We start from the raw sequence: 24,513 nt of genomic DNA on the forward strand, positions 1-24,513 counted from the left end.
GATGTATAACCGACCGACACGCTTGTGTTCATGCTTCAGTCTAAGTCAATGCAGAAGAAAAAGAAGTCCCAAAAGTGTACTGCTGAGGGAACAAAGCAGCCATCTCCATGACAACTGAACTTTAAAAGTTAATCTATCAACCTACAGACTGGATTGCAGAGTAAAATGCAAAGTCTGTGGTGCAGTTTTATGAAAGCGTGAACAGGAACAGCATACCTGTTTCGATCTTGTGGTTTATTGTGTGCCATTTAGTTTGCAGAAAGAACAATATATTTAGACATACGGAAGATATGATTCATCCATTGCTCCTCATACCGAATAATTAGAACAACAACAGCTTATGTGATGAGGGCAATAAGATTGATCTCTACATATTTTGTTCAGGTAAGTTTTCCTTTAATGTTCTTTAATGTTAAATATTACTGCTGATGTCATAGAGCATCTTCCAACATCAAAGTGATGTGAATCTGATGCTTTAAAGATCAAACGATAACTTAAATACTGAAGAAAAAGACAGATGATTGAAAACAAATAACTGGTATTAGATCAACTAAGGGACAGGTTCGCTCCACACACGAGCCTCAAACTGTTCAGCTTTGCTTTAACCAATGCACGTTTATGTTGCTTGTAGCACAGGGGCCCTCCTTCAGCAGCATGTCTGCAATGTGGACACCGCAAGTTTACTTTTTAGGGGAGCGGTGCTCATTTCATTGTACAATAGCTGCGCCGGGAGGAAACTTCACACCCTGAGTTCCAGCACAGGCGCGTTCTGCGGTCTCGGTACATGCACACATGTGTTAAGCCGCTGCTGAACTTCCTCGTCCTGCTGAAGAAGGAGGATAGAGGCGTGACGTCGCTGTCCGCAGACAGGCCCGTACGGCAGGGGGAGCGAGGCAGGGACGCGCCGTGCGAGGACAAACGCTGTCTCTGCCGCAGAGCAGACTACCGAAACGCAGGAGCAGCCGAGGCTGAAAACATCCGAGCACCACGGCAACTTTACAGAGACGACAGACGGCCATAATGCGGCACCGCCCGCCGACTCTGGAGCTGATGTGACTGTGCACGCTTTGAGCAGGGAGGAAGCGGCGGACGCCACCACCACCTCACTCCGTTTGCATCGTCGCGGTGTGCGCGGCGGGTCGGTCGGTCTGTCTGTCTGGGGGACATGTCCTCGCTAACTGTAGAGGAGGACCAGAAATGGGTACCAACACACGTCCTGGTGACGGTGCTGAGAGGCAGGGGCTTACGGGGCAAGGGCAAGCATGGTACAAGCGATGTGTACACTATCATCCAACTGGGAAAGGAGAAATACTCGACCTGCGTGGTGGAGAAGACCACCGAGCCGGAGTGGAGGGAGGAGTGCTCGTTCGAGCTGCAGCCCGGCGTGCTAGAGAGCGGCGGGCGGAGCGGATACCCGGCCGGGAGCAAGGAGCTCATCCTGACCGTGATGCACCGGGCGCTCATAGGGCAGGACGCGTTCCTCGGACAGGCTGTGATCCAGCTGGATAAAGTGTTTCACGAGAGTAGATGCCTGAAAAACGAGTAAGTTCAACTGCTAACATGTAGTACCTGTGTGTGTGTGTGTGTGTGTTTTCAGCATGCAGCTACAGAAGCTGCGCATGCTTCATCTGCCCAGTCTTTGTCTGTTTTCCTGATAACTGAACCCACCGGGGTGTCTTTCTCTCTTTCTACGGTCTGCTGTTTAACTTCCTACACTTAATACAGTGAGAGCTTAACACAGCTGTCAAATATCTGGTGCTGCATCAGGGCCCTGCGGACACACCCTCCCCCCTCCCACGGATACACAAAACTAACTCTGAGCACATCCAACCATCACACTCCTCACTGAGCCTGAAGGCTCCCCCACAACTTCTAGAAACCTCACCTCCTCGTCACTGCTTAGAGCAGATGCTCGTTGTGGGCTCTCCAAAGTGTTGTTTCCCAATAGCTGAGGCATATGGAGAGCAGGGAGGGAGGGAGGAGGGGGATTAATGCTTGTCCCAAATCCAGGGATTAGCTAACAGTTTCATGATCCCAAAACTACAAGGTATTTTTAGCACAATATGTTGTTTTACAAAAGGCCACCGAAAGGAAAGAAGAACTGAAGGCTTGATTGTTGATGATAGACAAATGACACGAGAGACCTGTTTTTTTTTTTTTTTTTTAAATTGATTTTGTGACGTTTTTTCGTGCAACATTTGCTTAATCTGAACGTGGAAGGACCTAAATTCCCCATCAGTCTTTCAATCCATCCCAGAGGGAGCAGGTTGAACTTTACTAGCAAAGAAGTCAGCAAGACCAAACGGGACTTTTGGTCTTCAGCTTTTATGGCAGAGTTGCATTATGGCCGTCTGAGGCTACTACTTCGATAAGTTACTTTATTGAATAATATTCTCAGATATACATACTAATGTTCTAAACTGTTTGGAGTTCATCACCAGCAGTGCACAACAGATCTGGATGCATGGTTTCCATGGTAATGCTTCGTACAGCCTGCACTTTGTTTTACTGTGACTGCAAACACTTCCCAGCTGGTCTGTTTTCACCAGCACCAGTTCCCACAGCTGAAAATCATCACAGGTTGATAATTCAAAGGAGTTGGTTTAATGTTTAAATGACAAACTTTTATAATTGATAATATGATAAAAAGATGTCATTGCGTTACGGTTGAATACGGCAATGAAGATGCAGACAATTGACTTCTGAATTCACTCGCTGGCTTTTAACTGGATGTCTAAATTATGGATTTTTCTGTCAGTCATTGCGCAACATCGGTCAGGCTCTTTCAGTGTGGTGATGACATCGCGCACGATAGATTCAGGAGTTCTGTGTGATCACTGAGAAAAATAATCCACGAAAGAACGGCGCTATTTACAGACGGTTTAATCCCAATCCCATTTGAGCATAAACTTCTCTGAAGGAGGTTATGTTTTCAGCTGAAGTTACCAAAGTGATCTAACTTTTAAGCCATTCAACTTGCTGCGTAGTACACAGGATTTTTGAGATTATTTTGTCTCAAAAATACTGTTCTTATTCAAAAATAGTATCTCTTTATTGGGAAGTTTGATCGAAGAGACCTGGCTGTGCTTTCACTCGGATGTGTCCGTGCATTTGAGACGAAAGGAGAACCAGTCTCTTCCCGTCGGCCCCGCTGGAGCTGGTCACATGAAGGTTAGATCCTGCCCGTGATGATGATGATGATGATGTGTCAGCAGTTTAGTGACTTGGTACATTCGGTGTCTCCGTGTGGTATTCAGTGAATCCGGGCTGGTCAATAGCAGCCTTTATATTAAAAAAAAATATATATTTGGTGTGACAGGATGATTAACTTGATGACCTGCATTAAAGTATAAGAGGATTTTAGATGTTAGAGGATTGGTCTGACTTTCAGAAACATCTACCTCTTAGTGTCAGCATAAATCTCTAAAATTGGTCAAAATGATCTTCTTCCTTTTCAAGGCTCCAGCTTTCAAAGAGTGGTGGACTGAACTTAACTCAAATGAATTTATTTTCTAAAAATGTGAGAAAATAATTATTTTGACCAGTTTTATCCTAAAAAAAACAAAAAACTCTTATCGCTCTTCTTCTGCAGCTAAGAAATGTCTTATTCTTCCTGATCAGTGAATTTTTGGTACCAGGACCAAACCTGTTTACTCTTAATGCCTTTCAGTGAACTCATTGGATAATGATCAAAGACAGAACCTCTAGTTCAAGTAGGGGGGAGTCATAACATTTGAGAGCTGACTTGGTGGTGTTGTAGAGCAGCATCTGTTGACATGCTAACCTGAGCACTACATTGAAGCCATGGCTGTTGCAATGGATAAAAAGTACTGATTTAAGATTTTTTCAGATAATTGATTTTCTACTTTTGAAGAAGACATAATGTGACCCTGTTTCTTAAGTTACCACAATTCCCTGAGGTCTTAATCAAATTTCCTTGCCATACTTTGATCAAGAAACAGAAACAAAGGTTGTCAGCCATGTCTTTATAGCTCTGTTCATAGCAGATCTCGGTGTGACCATGCAAACTTAAATTTGGACACACCCATGGTAACCCTTGAAGCAAGTCATACCATATGACAGAGGGTGCAGCACCTCGCCAGAGCGCTCACAGCTCACACTAGAACACACAGGAACTATTGCCAGATGTTTACATTTCCCTCATTTATAGTTTGGCTTTAGACAGATGATGCTGATTTCTTTTTTTGTCTCAATGTCGTTGTGAAACATGAGGTGAACTGTCACAGGCTGTTTCAACATCACACTGCAGAGAGGAACTGAAGTAACATCAAGGCAAGCTGGCTATCCACAGTGAACTTTGCAATCCCTTCGTTGCGTATCAGATAGATGAATCCAGAGCTTCACCATTGGTTAATTGAGATTGAAATTAAAAAATGTAACATTAAGAACCATTGTTTATAGACCAATGGTTTACCAAGGTTTGAAGTATGTTGTTGCAATAGCTGGTTCCAGTGTACAATGAATGCAGCTTGATTTGAAGTTGTCAGAAGTTGTCTATATGACATAACGGCACCCTGCAAAATCTCAATTGCTCAGTAATGACATATGTTCGCACCTATTCGGCCCCAAACAATCGGACAAAGTTGTTTTTCAGAGCTCATAGTTTCCTTAAACTCCCAGATGTATGATGTCGAGCTCAGAAAGTAGTGGTAGTGTTGTTTAATGTGACTGCTGCATATCTATTTAACATCTTAAATGCCTCAATGATGAAAGTAGAGTTTGAACTCAGAGCTGCGGGAAAACTTTATCTAATTTTTGCCTAATATGGTATGAAATATAATAGAAATAAACTATTTGGGTTTTATATCAATTAACAGCTTATATGCCAGTGAATTTGAATTATGTTTGGAATTTAACTGTTGTATTCAAATACAGTTCAATAAATGTGTATTTTGAGCTTGACAGTTCATTCCTAATTTGACTTAAAAAAAAAATCTCCTTAAGTAAATAAGTGGAGCTTTAGCAGAAGTAGTTTTGGTCATCAGTTTGATGATTTTATAGGTAACTGGATCAATTTTTACATGCAACAATGAATGTTTGATATTTCAGACAGCATTGTGATAATATGGATATCTGCCATATTGCCTTATCAGACATCAAGTCAAGTTTGGAGGTTTAAATTACAGCCACAGCCATGAGAGATAGTCAATTTAATTTAAACATTATAATTTGGTTCAGTCCACACATTTTTCATATTAAGACTGTTAATGACCTTCCAATTGTTTAGTATTTTCTCTTAAGTATGATTGATGGTTTTGAGACTTTTTGTTTCCAGCAACACCCTCAAAGTAAAGCTGTGTGAGTTGTGATATCTCGTGGGTATCTTGGAATTATGATAAAGTAATAATAAGTCTGAGTCAGCACGTTCTGCCTACTACAAGTGGAAATGTGGATGTGTTTTGGATTTAGAGTCCGTTATGTTGCGTGTTCAACTAAAGTCACCATTCTAATGACTTTTACTGGATTAAGAAAAGACTTGTAGTTTGATTTTGAGTTTAAGACTTGTATAAGCTCTTTTTATAGTCTAGAGTGTTGGGAAGGAATTAGCATATCTGACTCTCTGTTTTGTTCCCTAAAGTAACATTGTTACATTAAAACCAAGGCCCACAAAATTAAATACTGTTTGTGATAGATTATGGAACATTGAGTTGCATTATTAGCTTTGTTCTGCTTTATGATTGTTTTAATTATAGTCTAAAAACTTTACTTTACAAAAAACAGAGTGATCAGTCATCATCCTGAAAGCCTTTTTTCTGTAACTATAAGTGGAAACTGAATAGTAATACACACATTTTTCATATTTGTTAGCTTTAGTGTTTTTTTCTAGCACAGTCACAAGTATATAACTTTAAAATTCAGAAATTGGTTTAAAATTATTCTAAAACGTGTAGGCTAATAATGCTAAAAATTATTAGCTTAAAACATTAGCTTAAGTAGCAAGCTAGCTATAACTAGTCACAAGTCACATTGTGAATTTTTAGCATTTAAAATCTAACAATAGCTGCCAGTAAAAATGCTATACTGTCTGTTGAAATATTTATGTTGATGTTAAATTGGGGTATAGGAGCAAAATGTTCAGAATTTCTTAGGAGAAACTTTGGCCATCAACTTTGAACCCGCCTCTGTACTTTCAGACATGACACTGATACAGAACGAAGGCGCAGCTAACGTACCCCAGATTTACTTTTATTCATACATATCCATAATCATTTAATTAATCTTGCCAACAAAGCAAACCATACCAACCACCCAAGCCTACTTGGTAGAGGTAATGAATCGGAGTCAGAACAACAACTGCCCTCAAAGTGGTGGCTGCGTATTAGTGGTGTGGAGCAGATTACAGGAAAGGTGGGCGTCAGGTGAATTCCCCTGCAGGGTCGGTAAGAAGGAAGCCACAAAAACACTGCCAGATCAGCCTGTGTAGGAAACAAACTGTGTTGCTAACACAAAATTAATTCTGCTTTACCTTTTTGCGGAATATCAGGTGCACCACACACAGTTTTCCTTCATAATCAAGTTTTTTCCCAAGAGGACAATTCCACTTTTCAGCAATTTTATTTTTTTTTTGCACTGCAAGTCAGGGATTCTGTACTTTATCAGCTGGTGGATCTTATCATGCTAATATTAGGATTGAGCTTTGATATTTTACTACTTTTTCCTTTCTGTTACAACCCTGTCTCAGTCACCCGTCGTGTATCTACTGGAAACAAACCTGTGATGTTGCTTAAGGCTTTAGAATTGAACCTCCCACTGCTGAGTAAGGCAGAAAGTGTGTGTGTGCGTGCGTGTGTGTGTGTGTGTGTGTCAGCGTGGGATGTACATCCAGAAAAATCCTCTGCTAAGAACCAACAGACTTCCACTAGCTGCAGCCTGGACAGAATCTCGTGTAATGGACATTAGATGTTATATTACAGCGTGACCTGAAAAGTCGACCTAGATAGTTTAAATGTAACTCTGGTTTTCCAAAAGATTTTCAGTGGAAATTTATCAGATACAATTTCATTATATAGAAAGCAGGCTATGCAGTGGCTACCTTAACATTCCACTCATTCTTACAGGGTTGTATTCCTGAGTCATGTAGAGGAATTATGTCTGCATCACAAATCCCTTGTCAGCCCATCTGGCTTCATTATAGAAATATAGACAGTATAGAACCTGCAATACTTTTTTTTTTTTTTTTTAGATTATTATTACTATTACCTTCCGTCTGTTATATACATAAAGTATTTAAGAAGAAAGAAAATGAATTAAAAACAAAGAAATGAATGTCGCCACGTGACACCCATGGGTTGTACTTACTGTCATTTTATGGCCTAAATTTATTGACTTACTTCATGAGACAAGTTGGCAGTCTTTGAATGGGGGTCTACCAAAGCCATAGGTGACAACTGCTGTCAGAGGTGTCGCACTTTAATGTACTTCACACCTGAAAAGCAATGAGCTAGACACTTTTAGATGGCTCTAAAGGTTTTTGTTCAAAGGTCTACCCCAAAAAAAAACCACATCAAAGAGAGTTATTCTTACTTACGCTCACTCTTAACGTTTACATGACACTTAGAAAAGGTCATTACTGTAAAGTGTCGGTCACACCGAAACCAGACTTTTGAAAGTACAGCAAACACGTTAGTGTGGCCGAAATTGTATGAAATCGAAGCTCTAAAAGCTGAACTCCTCAGACTATGCGGTTCGGTATGTACGTGCATAACTCCAGTTATGTCAGCTCATAAAATATGTGCTTTTAGCCACAGATGTCAAGTAGCTGAAGCCCTTCACGTCAATCCTGAAAGTTTAAGCACTTTTGTCTCATTTGACTACCAAGAATTTGTCTTTGTAATGCAGAAATTGACCGTGAACTTGTGGAACAAGATGGCCTGTGTACAGTAATGGCTCACTCCAATTGTTTGAAAGCTGTGTTATTTGTAGCGACCTCTGTAATCACATGAAATATTGTTACTTGCTTTCTTGGGTGCTCCTCTAATCTGCTGCACCTGCATTTCTGTGCTGACAGAAAACCTTTGCTCACAGGCAGTTTTTACCCATCCTTTAATGCTGAACACTTTTGAAACTCTCCTCTTTGCTTCAGAGGATTTTCAACAGCAGATCAGTAGTCAGTAAGTTTTCATTATAACAGGCAGTCAGTAGGTTTTTTTTCTTCTATCGTGAACCATTTGTTTTGTGATTGTACATTACAGTACATTATTATTTTTGTGATTACAAGCAATTGTTCATTTATACTCTCTTGTAGACTGTCTTCTTGCCTAGTATCCCAACTGGCCACTTAAGTTCTTTTTTCTTTTTTAATGAAGCTTTCCTTTATCTGCTTTTAAAACGTTACACATGCAACTGGGTTTTGAATTGACTTGATTTTCACAAAAGTCAACCATTTCTGGGATTATTCATCCCTGATGTCTGTCTGAAGATTTGTGCTTTTAAAGTACAGTGCTTGGTTGTGTGAAAGCATTAGGAGGGAAGTAGGTGGTGAGGTTGGAGATCATCACATCCAGATGTGGAATGCGGTGCGAGTCCTGCGGCCTGTCTGCTGCTTCTGCTGGTGATGCAGGAATCCAGGCCACGTGACCAGTGCTACCCACAGTCCTTTTTGAGGGTTTGCTGGTGTGATTCCTTGAGACTGATGTAACTGGAAGTATCCTCCACAAGCAGCTCCATTTATTTACCAGGCATCTTTTTAAACGAGATCTTTGACTTCAAGGAGATGGCTTGCCGTTACCATCGCGTTACAGTTTGCCGTTACCATCACAGTCTTGCTGCTATAGCTTTTACATATCCCTACTACATGTATCCTCTTTGGTGACATTTCTGCTGAGTCATTCAGTATATTTGCATGCACAATTAAGCCACGCTGTGGTTATGGCATGGATAAGACCATTTAATTGGATTAGTGTTCTTGTCCCAGTATACAAGCATGAGAGGGGAGTCAATTCTTTGACAGAAGCATATCCATATTGACTGCTTATAGAGCTGTCGATATTCTCCCTTCCTTTTGCCGCATTGGGCTTTTTCCCAGTGGATCTTTTTACGTCGCAGACCAAAACAAGGTCGAACCTTGAACAGTTTGAGTCCACTCAAAGGTTTAGATGCAGGAGATATTAACTCCCAACTGCCTTATCTTGCTATGTTAGTCCATCTTCCAGAAAAAATAATTAAGTGTGATTTCATTTGGATTAACAAGTTGACATTTTTTAGTCTGACTGAAACAGTTATTAGCTTTTATTTCTAACAATATGTAGAGGTACTGATTGTACCTCAGTTTGTTAAATAGTTCACTATTTGCAGTATTCCAAATGGGGACGTCATCTTTCCACATTGAAAAATGTGGCAAGTCTCTCCACTGGTCACGTGAAGTCAGTGCTTTGGAATGAGAATATGGTGATAAAAATATGGCAAAACTCAGTTTGACGGTTTTACTTGTGTTTTACGTGATGGTTACAGTAGGAGTTTACTTTATGATGTAAACTGATCAGAGCATGTTTGACAAAAAATCTTGTCCTCTCCATTATCCCTCAAAGTGGATTATCGTTGTGATCGCTTACAAAACACTTGACATTCCCATCAACCTCTGCTGTCCCTTAATGTTTACTTTAGTTGGCAAATGTTAGCATGCTAACACATACAACACTGTTGTTGTTAAGTGTTAGCATGGGTGCAACCTTCCAGAGCAGCTAGCATGGCTGTTAGCATTATTGCCAGATGTCACATATGTGTTAAGCTTGATTTCTGCCCATTTTGGGCTGAGGCAGAAGCAGTGACATAGAGCGGTACGGCCATGTTGTAGCCTGCTGCTGCTGCTATGCTACGGCCTGACGTCTTTCTCATTAAAAATGTAACTTACTACAAGCCACAGCAATAAAAAAACACAATTGTTCCTCTTGGTGTCCTGTGATTATTTAGTATGTCGCAATACCCAAGACTAGTGATTCTGTAGATAGAAAATAAAATATGTAAAAGGCTGTAATTGTACCAGACCTAAAGCCAAACCCACTTTTTGCCTGTGTAGCTCTACCAGTCTGTGTGTTGATCTAACAAAGAAGCATAAATCAAGCTTTTTTTAGCGGTGGAAGCATTTTTATCACATGGTCATGTTTTCTAAAGTTGTACTGTGAGAAGATCTGTTGGCAGCTGGTGCTCACCTAAGGTTCATCTGCTGGGTAAAAACGAGGTCTAACTCAGACTGATACAATGCTGAGCACCAAGACACTGTGTGAACAAAGTGCACTTCTAAAACCAACACTGCTCACACACCCTTGGAACCAGTTTTATTTTAGTCTTTTCTCTGGCTTTGATATAACCGAGGCTCCCACGGAGGCTCAACATGTACCTGATAAAATAGGCCGATGGCCCACTTGGGCTGTAATTTTTTTTACTCCTTGTACTGCCCTGAAGTGTGCTTGGACTGAAGTGCACTCTGTCTGTGGTAAGGCAGCAGTTTCAGGTGGGGAAATTCATTAGAATTATTTTTTCCTGTCTGGTCCACAGTGGCTCTTGGAAGAGAGAGATGTGGAGATGGTGTCATACTGGGACGGGGTGGAGTGTTGTGATTTCCTGTATTTTTTTTTTTTCCATTTTCTTTTTTTCCTAAGATGGGGAAGCAGATATGCAGTCATGCTCTGCAGCTCTGGAATGGGATTGTTTATGACTGTCCAAATCTGCGTGAGACGTCCAAAGAAAAAAAAATGCAGGAAGAACGTTTTGTTTTTATAGATTGTTGTAGCACTGAGGTTCCCATAAGTTTTACTCTGGATGCTTAAAACCCCAAATGCTTTCCAATCGACAGCTTTTTTTGAGCTGCGGTTTCTGTGTGGGAGCTGCTTTTGGGAAACTGGCTCCTTTTTGGTAACGGACTGTGCTCAGCTGGAAAATGTGGCCTTTAAAATGTAGGCTGTTGCTTTTGTCGGTCTTGCACTTTCTGTAATTAGCCCTCTTGTCTCTTATCTTACTTTCACATTTGTTATTGTCAAGCTTATTCGCGCGTCACATGACCCACAGGTGCACAGACATAAATAGGACTTCTTTACATCGTGGTGTCTATATGACATAACGGCACCCTGCAAAATCTCAATTGCTCAGTAATGACATATGTTCGCACCTATTTGGCCCCAAACAATCGGACAAAGTTGTTTTTCAGAGCTCATAGTTTCCTCAAACTCCCAGACGTATGATGTCGAGCAGGGGATGGTGGGTGTACCACGAGAGTTTTACTGCTGTAAATTAAGGCTGTCCAAGTCAAGTAGATGTCAAAATCTAACAACATAAATGCAAAACAAAATCATAATTTTCCCTGATTTTGATGCTTTGCTGTCTAATAAAAATAAGCTGAAGGAAGAGACTTGCATGGAATGAATAGTTTCTCAAAATGGCCTTCTTTGCTTGGCCAGTGGTGCTATTCCGGTTGTAGTAGTAAGAGTGTTTTTGTCTCCAAGGGAATACCCTGACATAGCTCCCTGCTCCTGTTTTTGGAATGCAAACCCCACTTTGTGCTGCAGGGAGTTGGCTGATGTGTCAGGAGGAGGACCGATACTATTGTCGATGTGAAACTCGAGCCCACACCTAACCAGCGTTCGAGGAAGCATGAGAGCCTGCGAGAAAGTCTGTGTGCTGCTTGAATGCCTCTTGGTGTTAACAGCTCGGAATCTGTCTTTTCTTAGCATTGTTGTTTAGTAATCTACTAAAAGGATTTAATTTCATAAAATGCTATTTGATAAATCTGCTTCATAGAAATTTCAGCCTGCATCAAGTTAATTTGTTAACCAAAAACATAATCCTATGGCTTTTAGACTGTGCCACTCCTACCCACGGCTACCTCTGTCTTTTTAAATTCTCTGAATGATCCCTTGATCGCTTTAAGAAAACAAAATTCTCACGTGGTAAATTCCTATTGTGTTTATGCGAGACGTAGTGTTTGTTGTTCTTGCGGAGCTATAAAAAGCGGCATACCCCTCCCCTCTGTCTGCTGGGCTCCACCTGCTCGTTAGATTGTGATTCTTCGAGTTGGACTGCAGGGCGAGTGTTGGTTTGCTAATTGTTTCCACTGGCGTTTCTCGTGGGCGTTGCCTTGTTTTCAGTGCTGAACTTTAGGTCAGCAGCAGGATGATGATAATTGCATAGCCTGTGCTGTGAATTATGCGACCTGTGTTTTCCTCCTCTGCGACCTACAATTACAGCAGTTTTTCTGCTGTAGCAGGAAACTTTCCTGCCTCTTTTCCTCTGTAATCAAATTGGAACTGAACAGGGCTTCCAAATGAGGTTTATCCTGGAGGATGCAGGCTCCATGATTTCCAGAAAGAGTTTACAACTTTCATTCTTATACAAGGTTAGGGTTGCTGGATCACGGGTATAAAGTTATTCTTTTATCCCCTGGCAGCTTACATGAGCGGGACAAACACACGTTCTTATGACTTTCACTGCAGACCCTTGTTCTGCTCGTTAGCACTTTTGGCTAACACACACACACATCTTCTTGTGATATCACATCCTGTTGATGTTTAAACCTGTGAGTGTTTTGCTATTTTATCCTGAGACACATTCTTAAGTTGTTAAAAGCATTTTCATGTGCAGTCTTTCACAGAGTGTTGAGCCCCTCCTTGCATTTAACTCAGAAATTCTTAATAATTTGAAAATAATTCTCTTTTTTTCAGTTATGGTGGCATTGCACAGCTGTGACTTGTTGCCTGTGTCCCTGCATATTGCAAACAGGCCAAAGTTGTTGTCTTTGTTGTTATTTTTGATAAGATACACAGTTTCAGTTATTTACAAATGAATACATTCTAGTTTCATTTACATTTTACACAGCATTGTAATTATTTTTTTTATGATTGTTTAAGTGTTTCCATGAACCTGCACACTACACACTACTCCACAGTAGTGACCAAGGACAGGGCAGTATACCACCTTTTGATGTATGTTATTATATATCTTAAGATATTTGATCCGATAATTGTGTTTTGATTTTATCTGACATTATCAGTTTCCCTTGTAAAGCCAAGCCTGTATGTATATTTCTCCCCATTCATGTCCCCTCCGCATTTTTCAGCAACAAGGTGAGCTGCAGACTTTCCTACAGCCTCTTACATATTGCCATTATTGTGGCTTGAGTATTTTTTAATTGAACTAGCTAGAAATGTAGCAGTGTGTTAGACAAAACATGGCTAAAGTCCAATGAATCGGATTAATGGCTAATTTACAATAAGACTGATTTATTAAGTTCACCTTAGTTTGACAAAAAATTGGACCGGATGGGGTTACTCGCAGTCTGAGTAACACCCCGAGATAACTCTGTCGATAGTCGCATTAAACGTGCTCGTAGATGGTGGAGCACGTAGTGAATTGGACTTTGCGTTCTGCGCATGCTCGAGATTTTTTCCCGGGGTCGTGACCCGGAAATCAAAGGAGACGATATTACTTTTGTTGTTGCCGCCGTCGGAAAGAAACGAACAACGCTATGAAGAATGCGCCATTGTGCATCGTGTTTGTGCCATAACCATGCTCATCATAAACGAAATGTAGGGTAACGTAGCGTCATCTCTCTCTTCGTTCGCCATCTTTCTTGAATGCCCGAGTTTGTTGTTGTTGTTGGTGGTGAAGAGGTCAACCGGAAGTGACATTTATTCACCGTCATGTATTGTTGGATAATTGCCCTTGCTTAAATAAGGAGCATAATCCAACTATAGCTATAACTATAATCAAATTAATCCCATCATGTAGACCTACTGAGTGTTCCCATAACTTCCCTGCCAGCACTCACTTTTCCTTTACCTCATTCTGCCCAGCAGAGCAGCAGCAACCTGGGAGCTGAGCATGTGCAGTGACATTCTTTGAGGCATCTTGCATGTAATCACAACCAAAATCATATAGGACATTATTTAAGACATGGAAAACAGTTATATTGATTTTTATTTTAAAATGCATTTTTACGAATAAATGGCATGTGTGAAAAATGTTATACTGCCATTTCACCTGGTACCAGCAGAGGGGGCCGACTTATGTTTTGGACTAAAATGTACCCTGCTAATGTAGCAAGGTCCGTAGCTGTAAACACAGAACAAGACTAAGTGTGAATATGAATACTTAAAAAAAGGAAAGGTTTCCTGTAGCAGTCAACCAAGAAATGAGCTTCAAATGTTAGCTACATGCTATCATACGCTATGGCATACTATATTTATGCGTCAGTTTAATCTAATGTAAGACCCTTTAACTCGGATCAAATTCATGAAAAAATATTGTTATACACAATATTAGATTTGCTTATATCAGGGGTCGGGAACCTATGGCTCGCAAGCCAGGTGTGGCTCTTTTGATGATTGCATCTGGCTCGCAGATTAAACAAAATATTCTCACTTGTTTTAATCCATCCATCGATTTTTCACTGCTCATGTCCTGTTCAGGGCTGCAGGAGCAATTGTCCATTATTTTAATTGGATTATACTGGACTACGTTGGCCGTTGCAGCGTAAAACAGGTAAACGGCCCCTTTTGAATCAGTCTGCTCGGTCATTAGCTCAAAGCTAACCCTTCGACGAAGAAGATGGCGAAAAGAAAAAAAAAGATGACGAGAATCGTACATTTCAGGCCGAATGGACTGAAGAATTCGCCTTTGTGGAGAGAGCAAATTCTGCGGTGTGTCTAATTTGCAAAGACAAAATTACATCGATGAAACGGCACTTTGACACGCGCCATGCTACCTTTGCATCAAAATACCCGGCAGGAGACAGCAGAAAGAAAGCGTGCCAAGAGCTACTAAAATATATTATATGGCTCTCATTGAAATAAATTTCCAAATTTTTTGCTTTCATGGCTCTCTTAGTCAAAAAGGTTCCCGACCCCTGGCTTATATCATGATCAATTGGAGACACATTCCTGCCCATATCTGTGAATACAATTTGACAGTGCCACATGACCTTTAAGAGAATATTAAGGGTCCATATTCAAGAATTAGTTGGCTCTATTTGGTGTTAGAACCCAACTGTTAATGCTATGGTTTTACATAAATGTTTAAAGACACAATAAATGCACCCCCCCCCCCCCCCCCCCCCGCACACACACACTCCACCCCCCACCCATATACATATAACATATGTACACATATAACAAATGTACAAGCTAATGCTTTATGTACTAAGTGTGTTGATTGGTCTTGCAATGCTTTGCAGAGTCATACTATTGATTCATAGAAAAAAGGAAGGGAAATGAAAAGCTGGTTTCTGAAATGGCTAATGTGTGGGTTTCTTTTCTCAGATCACACCACCTTTGCATGAGTGGATTTCCTTTAGTCTGTTTTCTCTCATGGTGAAGCTTTTCTCTTTTACTTCTGTTTTATTCTTTTAACTTTTTTCAGTTGCACATTTGAGCTTCTATAGCATGACATTTAGTTTTTTCTTGCTCAATCAACATAATAAAACACTATTTGTTTATAATGTAACATCTAAGAAAAAAAAGCATCCTGTTTTTTTTTTCTTTGTGCAGTAAGACTGAGTTACACAACCATGTAATGGAAAGCCACACTTATTTTATTATAACAAGCTGTATTGTCTCCCATGATTTGCGTTTAGTGAACATTTTGAGAGTTTTTGCTAAACTGATGTAGTCATCGGTCAGTAGAGCCCCTGTTAGTTCTGCAGTATTACAAATCAGGACATCATTTTGAAAAAAATCACCTGAGTCAAACCAGGTCTTAAAACCAGGTGAATAAAAGAAATCAACAACAACAGATGACATTACGCTACGCTTAAATGCAGATGCAGTGTATGAAATACTAAATGCATGATTCACTATCACCTTTAGCAGCAATCACTTGAAGTAGTCGTTTTCTGTGTGATATTAATCCCTCAAATTGTTGTGGAGGAATTCCGGACGACTGTTCCTCATTGTTGCTTCACTTTATTGAGGTTTACGGGCATCTGTTTATGCATAGCTCTTTTAAGGTTCTACCACAGCATGTCAATCAGGTTGAGGTCTGGTCTTTTACTGGGTCACTGTAACACCTTGATTCTATTCTTTTTTTTCAGTCATTCTGTTGTAGATTCGCTACTGCTTTGGATCGCTGTCCTGTTGCATGACCAAATTTGGGCCAAGCTTTTAGATGTCCAACAGATGGCTTGACAGTTGACTTTGGTGTAGAGAGGAGTTCATGGTCCAACTCAGTGACTGCAAGGTGTCCGGGTCCTGCGGCCGCAAAACAAGCCCAAATCATCAGCCCTCCACCACCGAGCTGGACAGTTAGTATAGAGTAGTGTCAACCAAACGTAGTGCTGTGCATTATGACCAAACAATCTCCTCTTTGGTCTTCTCTGTTCAAAGGAGATTGTCCCAGAAGTCTTGTGGTTTGTCCAGATGCTAGTGTGTAAACTGAAGGCAGCCTTAGCTTTATATTAATACAAATCTGAATGCTGCAAACGTTTTGGAGACGTCTGGGTTTCTCTGCTCAAGCTGCTGCCCCCGCGACCCGACCCCCGGATAAGCGGCAGATGATGGATGGATGGATGGATGGATGAATGCTGCAAACCCGTGAACTGCCCAAACCTCTGCTTTTTATAGACGTGATCATAAATTATTAAGTCCATTTGATTAACAGCTGTTACTTGCCCTCATCTACTGTTTTGCTTGTTTTTTGTTATTTAAGTATATCCTTTGTCTTTTTTAAAATTTTTTTTTTTAGTTTGTATGTACCTAATTTTAGGACCTCCTAAGGACCAGATTATTTATTGTGTCTTTAAACATTTATGTAAAACCTTAGCATTAACAGATGGATTTTAACACCAAATAGAGCCAACTAATTCTTGAATCAGGACTCTTAATCTTCTCTTAAAGGTCATGTGACGCTGTCAAATTGCATTCACAGATATGGGCAGGACAGTCTCAAAATGATCATGTTATAGGGAAACGGGCATTGTGGTTGAAGTGAGGCATGAAGATAGAAAAGCAGCACAGGATGTAAACGATCTAAAAGCAGATACTGCTTTCAAGTCTGTTTTATTGTCATTCTTGAAGTGCTGTGAACTTCCCGTTGGCTGCAGAAACACGTTAGCTGGGGGAATTTTTCTCACTCATATCCTTTTTTTCTTTCATATATATATAGATATATATATATCTATATATATATAGATATATATATAGATATACAGGTCACAACAGAACAGACGAGACTGCCATGAGTTTCCAAGAACTTCCCCTCTATGCCTCTCCAGTAAAGGAATTTACAGATGGCCAGGCTTGTTTTCTGTCACATTTATGTAGGGCACTCGCTTATTAAGTGTTATATGAGCATTGTTTTGCTACATTGTTCTTGCTTAGAGAATCATGATTTAAAAAAAAGGGGGCCTCATTGTGGGATGTGTGGCCTCATACAGCAGTGTAGCATTGGTAGAATGCTAACACTCGCACTGTTACCCTGGGTAAGGGCAGATTATCCTGATTCATTACAGCAGTGCAGTCATTCACATGACCTTACGGCCACTTTCATGGCTTTACTAAATGATGACACAGTTTTCACAAAACTGGTACACTTTAGCAGTGTGTGTGTGTGTGTTTATTATGTCTAAAGTGCTGCTAAAGCAAAATGGGACCCTCACTGATGACCTTTTCTACTTACTGAAATCCCCAGAATGTTTCCCTGCAAAGCGATTAATGTAGTGCGTCTGTGCATCTCAGCTGAATGGATGCCTCTCTCTTTCAGGTGGTACAGACTCCACTCTAAAACGGGGAAGAAGGAGAAGGAGCGGGGAGACATTCAAGTCACTATCCAGTTCACCCGAAACAACCTGACAGCCAGCATGTATGACCTCGTCATGAAGGACAAAGGAGCCTCCACCTTCAGCAAACTGAAAGAGCGCATCAAGGGGAAGAGGAGATCCAGCGACGATGACGCCTCGTCAGCTGTCCAGCCGAGTGGATACGGGTCTCTCTACCGGTTACGCCAAAGACTGCCAAGTGACGGAGGCGGAGAGGAGGATTATGAGGATGATGAGGGGGGCGAGGCCCGGCGAAGCAAGATGAGGACCTTCTTCTTCAGGGGAAAGTTGCGAAAGTCATCTGACACTCGCTCCAGCACTTCTCTGGGCTCAGAGAGTAGCGAGTCGTCGTCAAGGGGCGGAAGCCTCAGCCCCACCGCCGGTATCAGCGTGGTGGTGTCTGACCTCTCCAACTCTCCCAGTAACAGCAGCAACCTGACGGCAGACAACAGCCCTGGTGAGTATCAACATTAGACCAGGGCTTGTTGTCCCTTAGTGAGGAATATTTTACATTTCTACTCTTTAAGTCAAATATATGTTTAACGGTAGGTGATGTCAGGAGTGCATCTCAGATAAGTTCATGAAGAGCTTTTACGGAATCATTGACCTTCAAATGAAAATCTTACATGGCAACGTGCCATACCTTCGTAATTGTATTGACTTTAAGGAGGTTCACCTTCCCCGAGAATTATCTACAGTATTAAATCACCTGATTTGTGCAAAAGATTGGAGAGATATTGCTCTGCAAAGTTCAGAGAAACAGTCTCATTTTACCCACAAAGACTTAATCACAGAGTTACATTAAAAGAAAACATTTAGGAATGCTACTGACTGTCTGCATCTTGCTTTATATTTGCAGAGCACACAACAAACACGTCACCTAAATCGTCCTCTCTCAAATGTCAGTTCGGGGATGAGGCCGGTGAGATCACCATCGCAGTGCCTCAGCCCACTGTTTGTGTTAACGGAAGCCATGCTTATAACCCAGGCTCAGGAAAACCTGCAGGTTCTTCAGGATTGGGACCGTTGCAGAAGTCCTTCCCTCTGTCCGTGTCTCTCCAGAATCTCAGCACACGATCGCTCACAGAACTCCCCAAAGGCCCAGTGGGAGACGGGCGCCGCTGGTCTTTTGACAGACCTGGCGAGGAGGAGAAAGCCGCCATTGCAGCGGCGCTAGAGAAAAGTGGCCCCATGCTGAGTGAAGAAGATGAGCGGCTGGAACAGGCCGCTCTGCCAAAAGCTGCCTCGTTGTCTTCGGCTTCCAAGGCGGAGTCAGAGATCCAGGGGAAAAAGCAGAGGAGGAACTTGTTCTCACATGGGCGGAGTGAGTCAGCAGGGAAGGGTCAGAGTCAGCCCAAGGACGAGTCTGAACAGGTCTCTGCTGTCATTGAGGAGAAACACAAGGGGTGGTTCGGATCAAAGGACTCGCACAGCAAGCCCAGGTGAGATGCACTCTGTAATGAGACTAATGGCTCACTGACAGCTTCATTTGTTAATGCACCGAACAGGCGATGAATTTTCATTTCATTGTAATCGTACTGTGAGTCAACAAGGTCAAAAGCAGCCATCATGAGCACGAGTAGCTGCACTTCAGAGAACAGATCTCATGTACCAGAGATCACAAAAAGAGGTGTCTAACTGCACTGGATTCTTACACTTCTGTTTTTAGGTGAAAACAGGGCGTAACAGAATGGTTTCAAAGTGTAGGCAGCATGAGATGAAATAAAAGTGCAGCTCTGAGCTTCCTAATTGGTGTGTTTTTAGTTTAAAACTATTCTATATCCATCAACCCTGCACTTCTTTGGAGGGTTTCCAGCTTTAATGTGTTTTGCTAGATACAGTCACTCAGCAAAAATCCTCTTATACTTTAGGTCAGTGCTCAGGTTCAAAGGTACTTCCAAAGCTGGTAACCTCAGTGTGACCCACATTAGCCCTCTTACATTTGTTTGTGTACATATTAAACAAGTTCACAGGTATGATTTTGACCTTTAGAAAAACCGGACTAGCAATACCGGTCTGTACACTCAGTGAATTGCCTCCTGGCTATAGCCTCAGCTACTTACCACACTGGTCTTTTTGAACAATGACCGAAGTACGATCCTGTGTCCCAGTCAGCTGAAGGTTCCTTTTTAAGGCCAGCATTCTTCTGGGGGTTTATTTATTTAGTGTAACATTACATGATACGTGTTGTGCATCTAAGCTTGAAGTGGAGTAAGCACTTGCAGATGTATACAACGGGGCTTCATTTCAGCGTAGTTGTTTACTTCCTGTGCACCAGCATCACAGCCTCCAGCTCTGTACACATCCCTCCTGGCCTCAGTCTCTGGTTACAGCAGGTATCTGCAATGCAGATGGAGCAGACGAGCTACTCTTGTGAAATTAGCCTCATGCTTGCTGTTATATGGTTGAGTTATAATGCCAATTTTGTTTGAAAGATGATAACGGGAGCTGGAAAAATCATTGCTCCCTTATTGTGGATGAGTGTGAAGGCCCTGTGCAAGCATTTGTCATTTGTGCGTTGGCAGGGCGAAGGGGAGAGAAGAAAACCCCATCACATTTTATTTCTACTTGTAACATAAGCACATACTCAAATGTGTAATTAATTTTGGGAGAGTCATCTGCTCCACTGTACTTTTTCCTGTACTACTGCCCCGTGGCGAAATGCTTTGCTATTTTATATAATCAATCTTTATTTCAGTTCTCAGAAAGCCCTGATACGATTGCTTTTAAGAGTGTAAACAAAATGCCGGACTAATAAGCACCTGTTGATTGAAGTGAGGTCATCTATTTCTGGCCACCGTACACACAGTACCTCCGCCCCAGCTCTGTAACTACACATTTTCACAGCCTACTCATGCTTTTAGATGCACTGGGCGGGAGTGCCAAGTTGGCACAGGTAGCACTGTGTAATCACTACACCTATCTACACCATCTTATCCAGCAAAAGATTACCATTAGCCAATGATATCATAGATAAAGCAGTGGTAATATTGTGTAAAAATAGTTTGAAAATGTGAGTGATTTTTTTTAACAAATAAAATGCTACTTTTCAGCCACTGTTTGCAAAGCAGTTAACTCTCAAATTTAATGGAGTTCTTTTAAATCTGCACTAATTAAGATTTTTATAACAATCCATTGAATAATTTCCTGTAATGAAAGCAGGGTTGCTGGTTTTAAAGCTGCACTTTGACTATTTATTTGACTTTAATGGTTCTTAACATTATGTCTTGTCGGAGCCATTTTCAGCAGATTTTTGCATAAGCTTCCAGTAAAAATGTATAAAAGGCACAGTATGTAGAATGAGTGCCTGCTGATTGTAAACACAGCTTTCCAACCTTGGGCTTTTCTCCCTTTTGCTGCCCAGTTAACGCTGCATTTAATGTACTTTGGAGGTTGGAGGTCAGGCGAAAAAGTTGTAGATAATTTGCACTACAGATAAGATTGTACGCATCAGGTGACGGGGGCGGGAGACTTCATCCAGTGGTTATAAAAACTATAAAAAGATTCCTGCTATCTAAGTATATTTTGAGTTAGGGTCTTTTTTTTAATTGGAGTTGCGTATACTCTAAAACAGAAATAATGCCTGCAAACTGTCATTGGCTGGTTCCTGCACAGCTCCTACCCAAAGGTTGAACCCCAAAAATGAACGCAGCCAAATAAGAAGAAACAAAGAAAATTTCAGCTTAGACCTGTTTTAATATGCAGAGAAATAAATTAGTACGCACTCTTACTGGGTCTGAGAGGAATTGATTTGTTTTAAGTTATATTCTTAAAGGAACATTCTGCACAATATGTTTTTAAGATGTAATTTGACACAGAACACCTTCTGCAGGTTTTAGTCAAGCTGTGTGAACAATCCTAACTAATCAAGAGGACTTTGTGCCCTTCCTTTCACAGCCTGGTGGTGTCACCTAAACTAGAGCCCAGCACTGACCCCCACCCACCTCCTCTTCCACCTAGCCACCACCCCTTGGGTCCCCCCGTAGCTTCTTCCTCTGTAGTTTCTACACTGCACCACTCTAACCCTTTTTGCCACTCACAGATCACACCACCTCCCATATCCCCCTGCAACCCTTTCTTCTCTCTCCTGCAGCACAATCCTTTCTATGAAGACATGCTCACCCCTAAGACTTTAAAAGCTTCACCGCCTCCTTTGCCCTATCTTTCCAGTTCCCGGCCCCCCATAACTCAACTATTTCCTCAGCCGAGTAACCCTAACTCTGTCCCGACCCACGACAACCCAACCACAGAGGGCTCCGTCATTGGCGCTGTCGCCAATAGTGAAGAGATGGCCAACTTTGGGAGAAGACCTCTTCCTCCACCTCCCACGGAAGGGAAGAAAACTCTTCTCCGGAAGTCATCCAACCCTTTTATGTCCGTCGGAGGACTTGGACCAGATTCAGAGTGGGATGAATCCTTTGAAGCGTTTGCAGCTGGCAGGCTGCAGTCTCCAGAGGACCTCGCCACAGAATACAGAACGCAGCAAAACACACTCGGTGACCGTCCACTGGAACACTGCAATAATGAAGAGTCATTACTACCAGTCAAAGATGCTGATGATAGCACAAACGTTTATGACTCTGTACATCATCAGCCAGGGACAAAGTCTTTCCTCGAGGCACGTCAAGTCACCAGCCAGATGCCCAACACTAACACGTATCACTTTGACACTTTTCCACAATTCCTTGAAACGATCCCAGAGCATAGGAGCTTTGAGAGCGACGACAAAACTACGTTAACCCCGACAGCTAACTCTCCAAATCTGCACGCTTGCACTGAAACTAAACAAGACAGCAACACTACTAATGATTTATCTGACACTAACGTTACTGCACCTTCTTTTCATACCTCATCTACACAACTTAACAACAACTCTCCAGATCCTGTGTCCTCTGGCATCGGCAGTTCAGCAGAGGAAGATGGTCTCTCCTGTTTCTCTTCACAGTCTGACAAATTCTCGGCATCCTCCTCTGAGGAAGCTGAAACCAGCATCATCTGCTTTGAGAATTCCTCTGGGTTAACTGTGGTAAAAAATGTGAAGCCCTCAGAGTGTGAACATGGCATTGTGGTCGGTTTAGTTGATGCCCAGCAAAGTGTTATCCAACATGAGGACAGTGATGGTGAAGAGGTAGATGAGAGTGGTTCAGGGGGTTCTTTAGCACTACAGCTGCGGGAGACGGCAAGTAAAGGTGGAGATGCTCAGACCGCCAACATTTCTAATGTGTACCCTGACCTGTTGCCAAAACTCTCCGAACCACAGCCAGACAAGGAAAGTAGAGACGAAGGAATAGAGGCATTAAATGTTTCTGCTGTGTTTTTTTCAGAGGATCTCAATGATAGCTCTGTGAACAATGCCACAGCAGTGATTCCTGGCTCTCCAGATGATGAACTCACTTCCACACTGCCAACATTGCACATCACAACCTCTTCCCCTGATGTCAAGCAGGTTTTATTGGATGCGTCCCTCAGGGACCCTAGTTCTGGAGAGCAGGATGCCAACCCAGACTCTCACGTGCCCTTTAGCCTTTTTGCTGATTCCCTCAACATTAGCCACATTACAAATAGTCCCGACCAAGAATTTGACAGCAATTTGTTGCACACACAGGTATTTGATCAGAGTGGCAGCAGCTTGCTCCAAAGCTTTTATGTCAGCACTGACTCACAGGATTACCAAACCTGCAATTCTCACCCTTCTTCCAAACACTCCAGCACCTCCGAGCTGACCCAGACGTTGTACTCTGCTAACTCAACGCTCTGCGGCGAGGTGAGCGACATTCAGACAAACACTAGTGCCTCTTTGGGGCTAGTAGATCCTGCAAATACATCCACGTCATCTAATGGAGAAATCAGTCAAACCAACAAATTTGAAGAGCCCTTCTGTGGGGCTCAGGGCAAGATGGCTGTTCTTGAGCCAAGCCTCACAATTGGAGATGGAGTGCAAGTATGGAGTGAACCACCACCAGACTCTGACATGAGCTGGAATCCAAAGAGCCTCAGTGAAGGAGTGGTGGAGAATCAGCACGGCATCGTAAGAGACATGCTGTCAATGTGCCCGCAGGCACGAAATGCTACACTACACCGATCCCAGTCTGAGGGCACCCTTGCACCTGCCTTCGACGAACTGCTCCTGCCCTCTTTTGGGAGTGATCCTGCCGTGATACAGGAGACCTCCTCAGCTCAGCTAGGCCCCGACTTCCCTTCTCTGATCTCCTTTGCTCCTTCTCTAACTCCCGAAAGCAGTAGCTCTCCTGTAGCGCTCTGTGCCCTCCGTCCCCTTTTAAATGTTTCAGCAACTTTGCCGCCCAGCACAGCACAAGGTACCGGACCTAAGCCAGTGCCGGAGGACAAAGAGCAGCAGCAGCGGGAAGTGGACCAGCAGAACAGGTGAGGTTGCACATGCTCAGTGCTGGTGAAAAGGTGGAGAGGAATTTCTATCCTGTCGTCTCTTCAATCTCCTGCCGCTCTGCTTCCGCCTGCTTCTCTTCCTTGCCGACTCTCGGGGGCATTCTCCTTTGTGGTGTGACCTTCTATTTTTCATCACTTTGTTAAAGCACACACATGTGCGCACACACCCACACAAACTGGTGTTAACAGGACTCCTCCGCAGGTTTCTTGTGTGTGTCCTGGCTGTGGTAACAGGAGGGGAAACAAAGCCTCAGGCCAATTAGCAGTTATTATTTTGCCCTGATCCCTGCCACACACCCCCTCCCTCCAAACACACACAAACATACACACAGACCTTCCACCTTCCC

At 42.2% G+C, this 24,513-nt stretch overlaps 1 protein-coding gene across 3 annotated transcripts in view; it reads left to right on the forward strand.

Moving 5' to 3' along the window:
* Positions 1–814: 814 nt before the first annotated feature.
* Positions 815–24,513, forward strand: part of rab11fip5a (RAB11 family interacting protein 5a (class I)) — a 29,216-nt gene continuing 5,517 nt past the window's right edge. Inside the window, exons 1-4 of one of the 3 annotated variants that reach the window (XM_072364933.1) lie at positions 815–1,542; positions 17,707–18,218; positions 18,621–19,203; positions 21,932–24,145. In XM_072364933.1, the coding sequence (XP_072221034.1) occupies positions 1,166–1,542; positions 17,707–18,218; positions 18,621–19,203; positions 21,932–24,145 (3,686 nt within the window). In that variant the 5' untranslated portion in view covers positions 815–1,165. Of the gene's footprint in view, positions 1,543–3,152; positions 3,172–17,706; positions 18,219–18,620; positions 19,204–21,658; positions 24,146–24,513 lie in introns of those variants that run through there. The other 2 variants (XM_072364932.1, XM_072364934.1) reach the window with 2 other exon arrangements.

The sequence above is a fragment of the Leuresthes tenuis genome, unplaced genomic scaffold (genome assembly GCF_036924035.1).
Source record: "Leuresthes tenuis unplaced genomic scaffold, fLeuTen1.0.hap1 SCAF_15, whole genome shotgun sequence".
Taxonomy (NCBI): domain Eukaryota; kingdom Metazoa; phylum Chordata; class Actinopteri; order Atheriniformes; family Atherinopsidae; genus Leuresthes; species Leuresthes tenuis.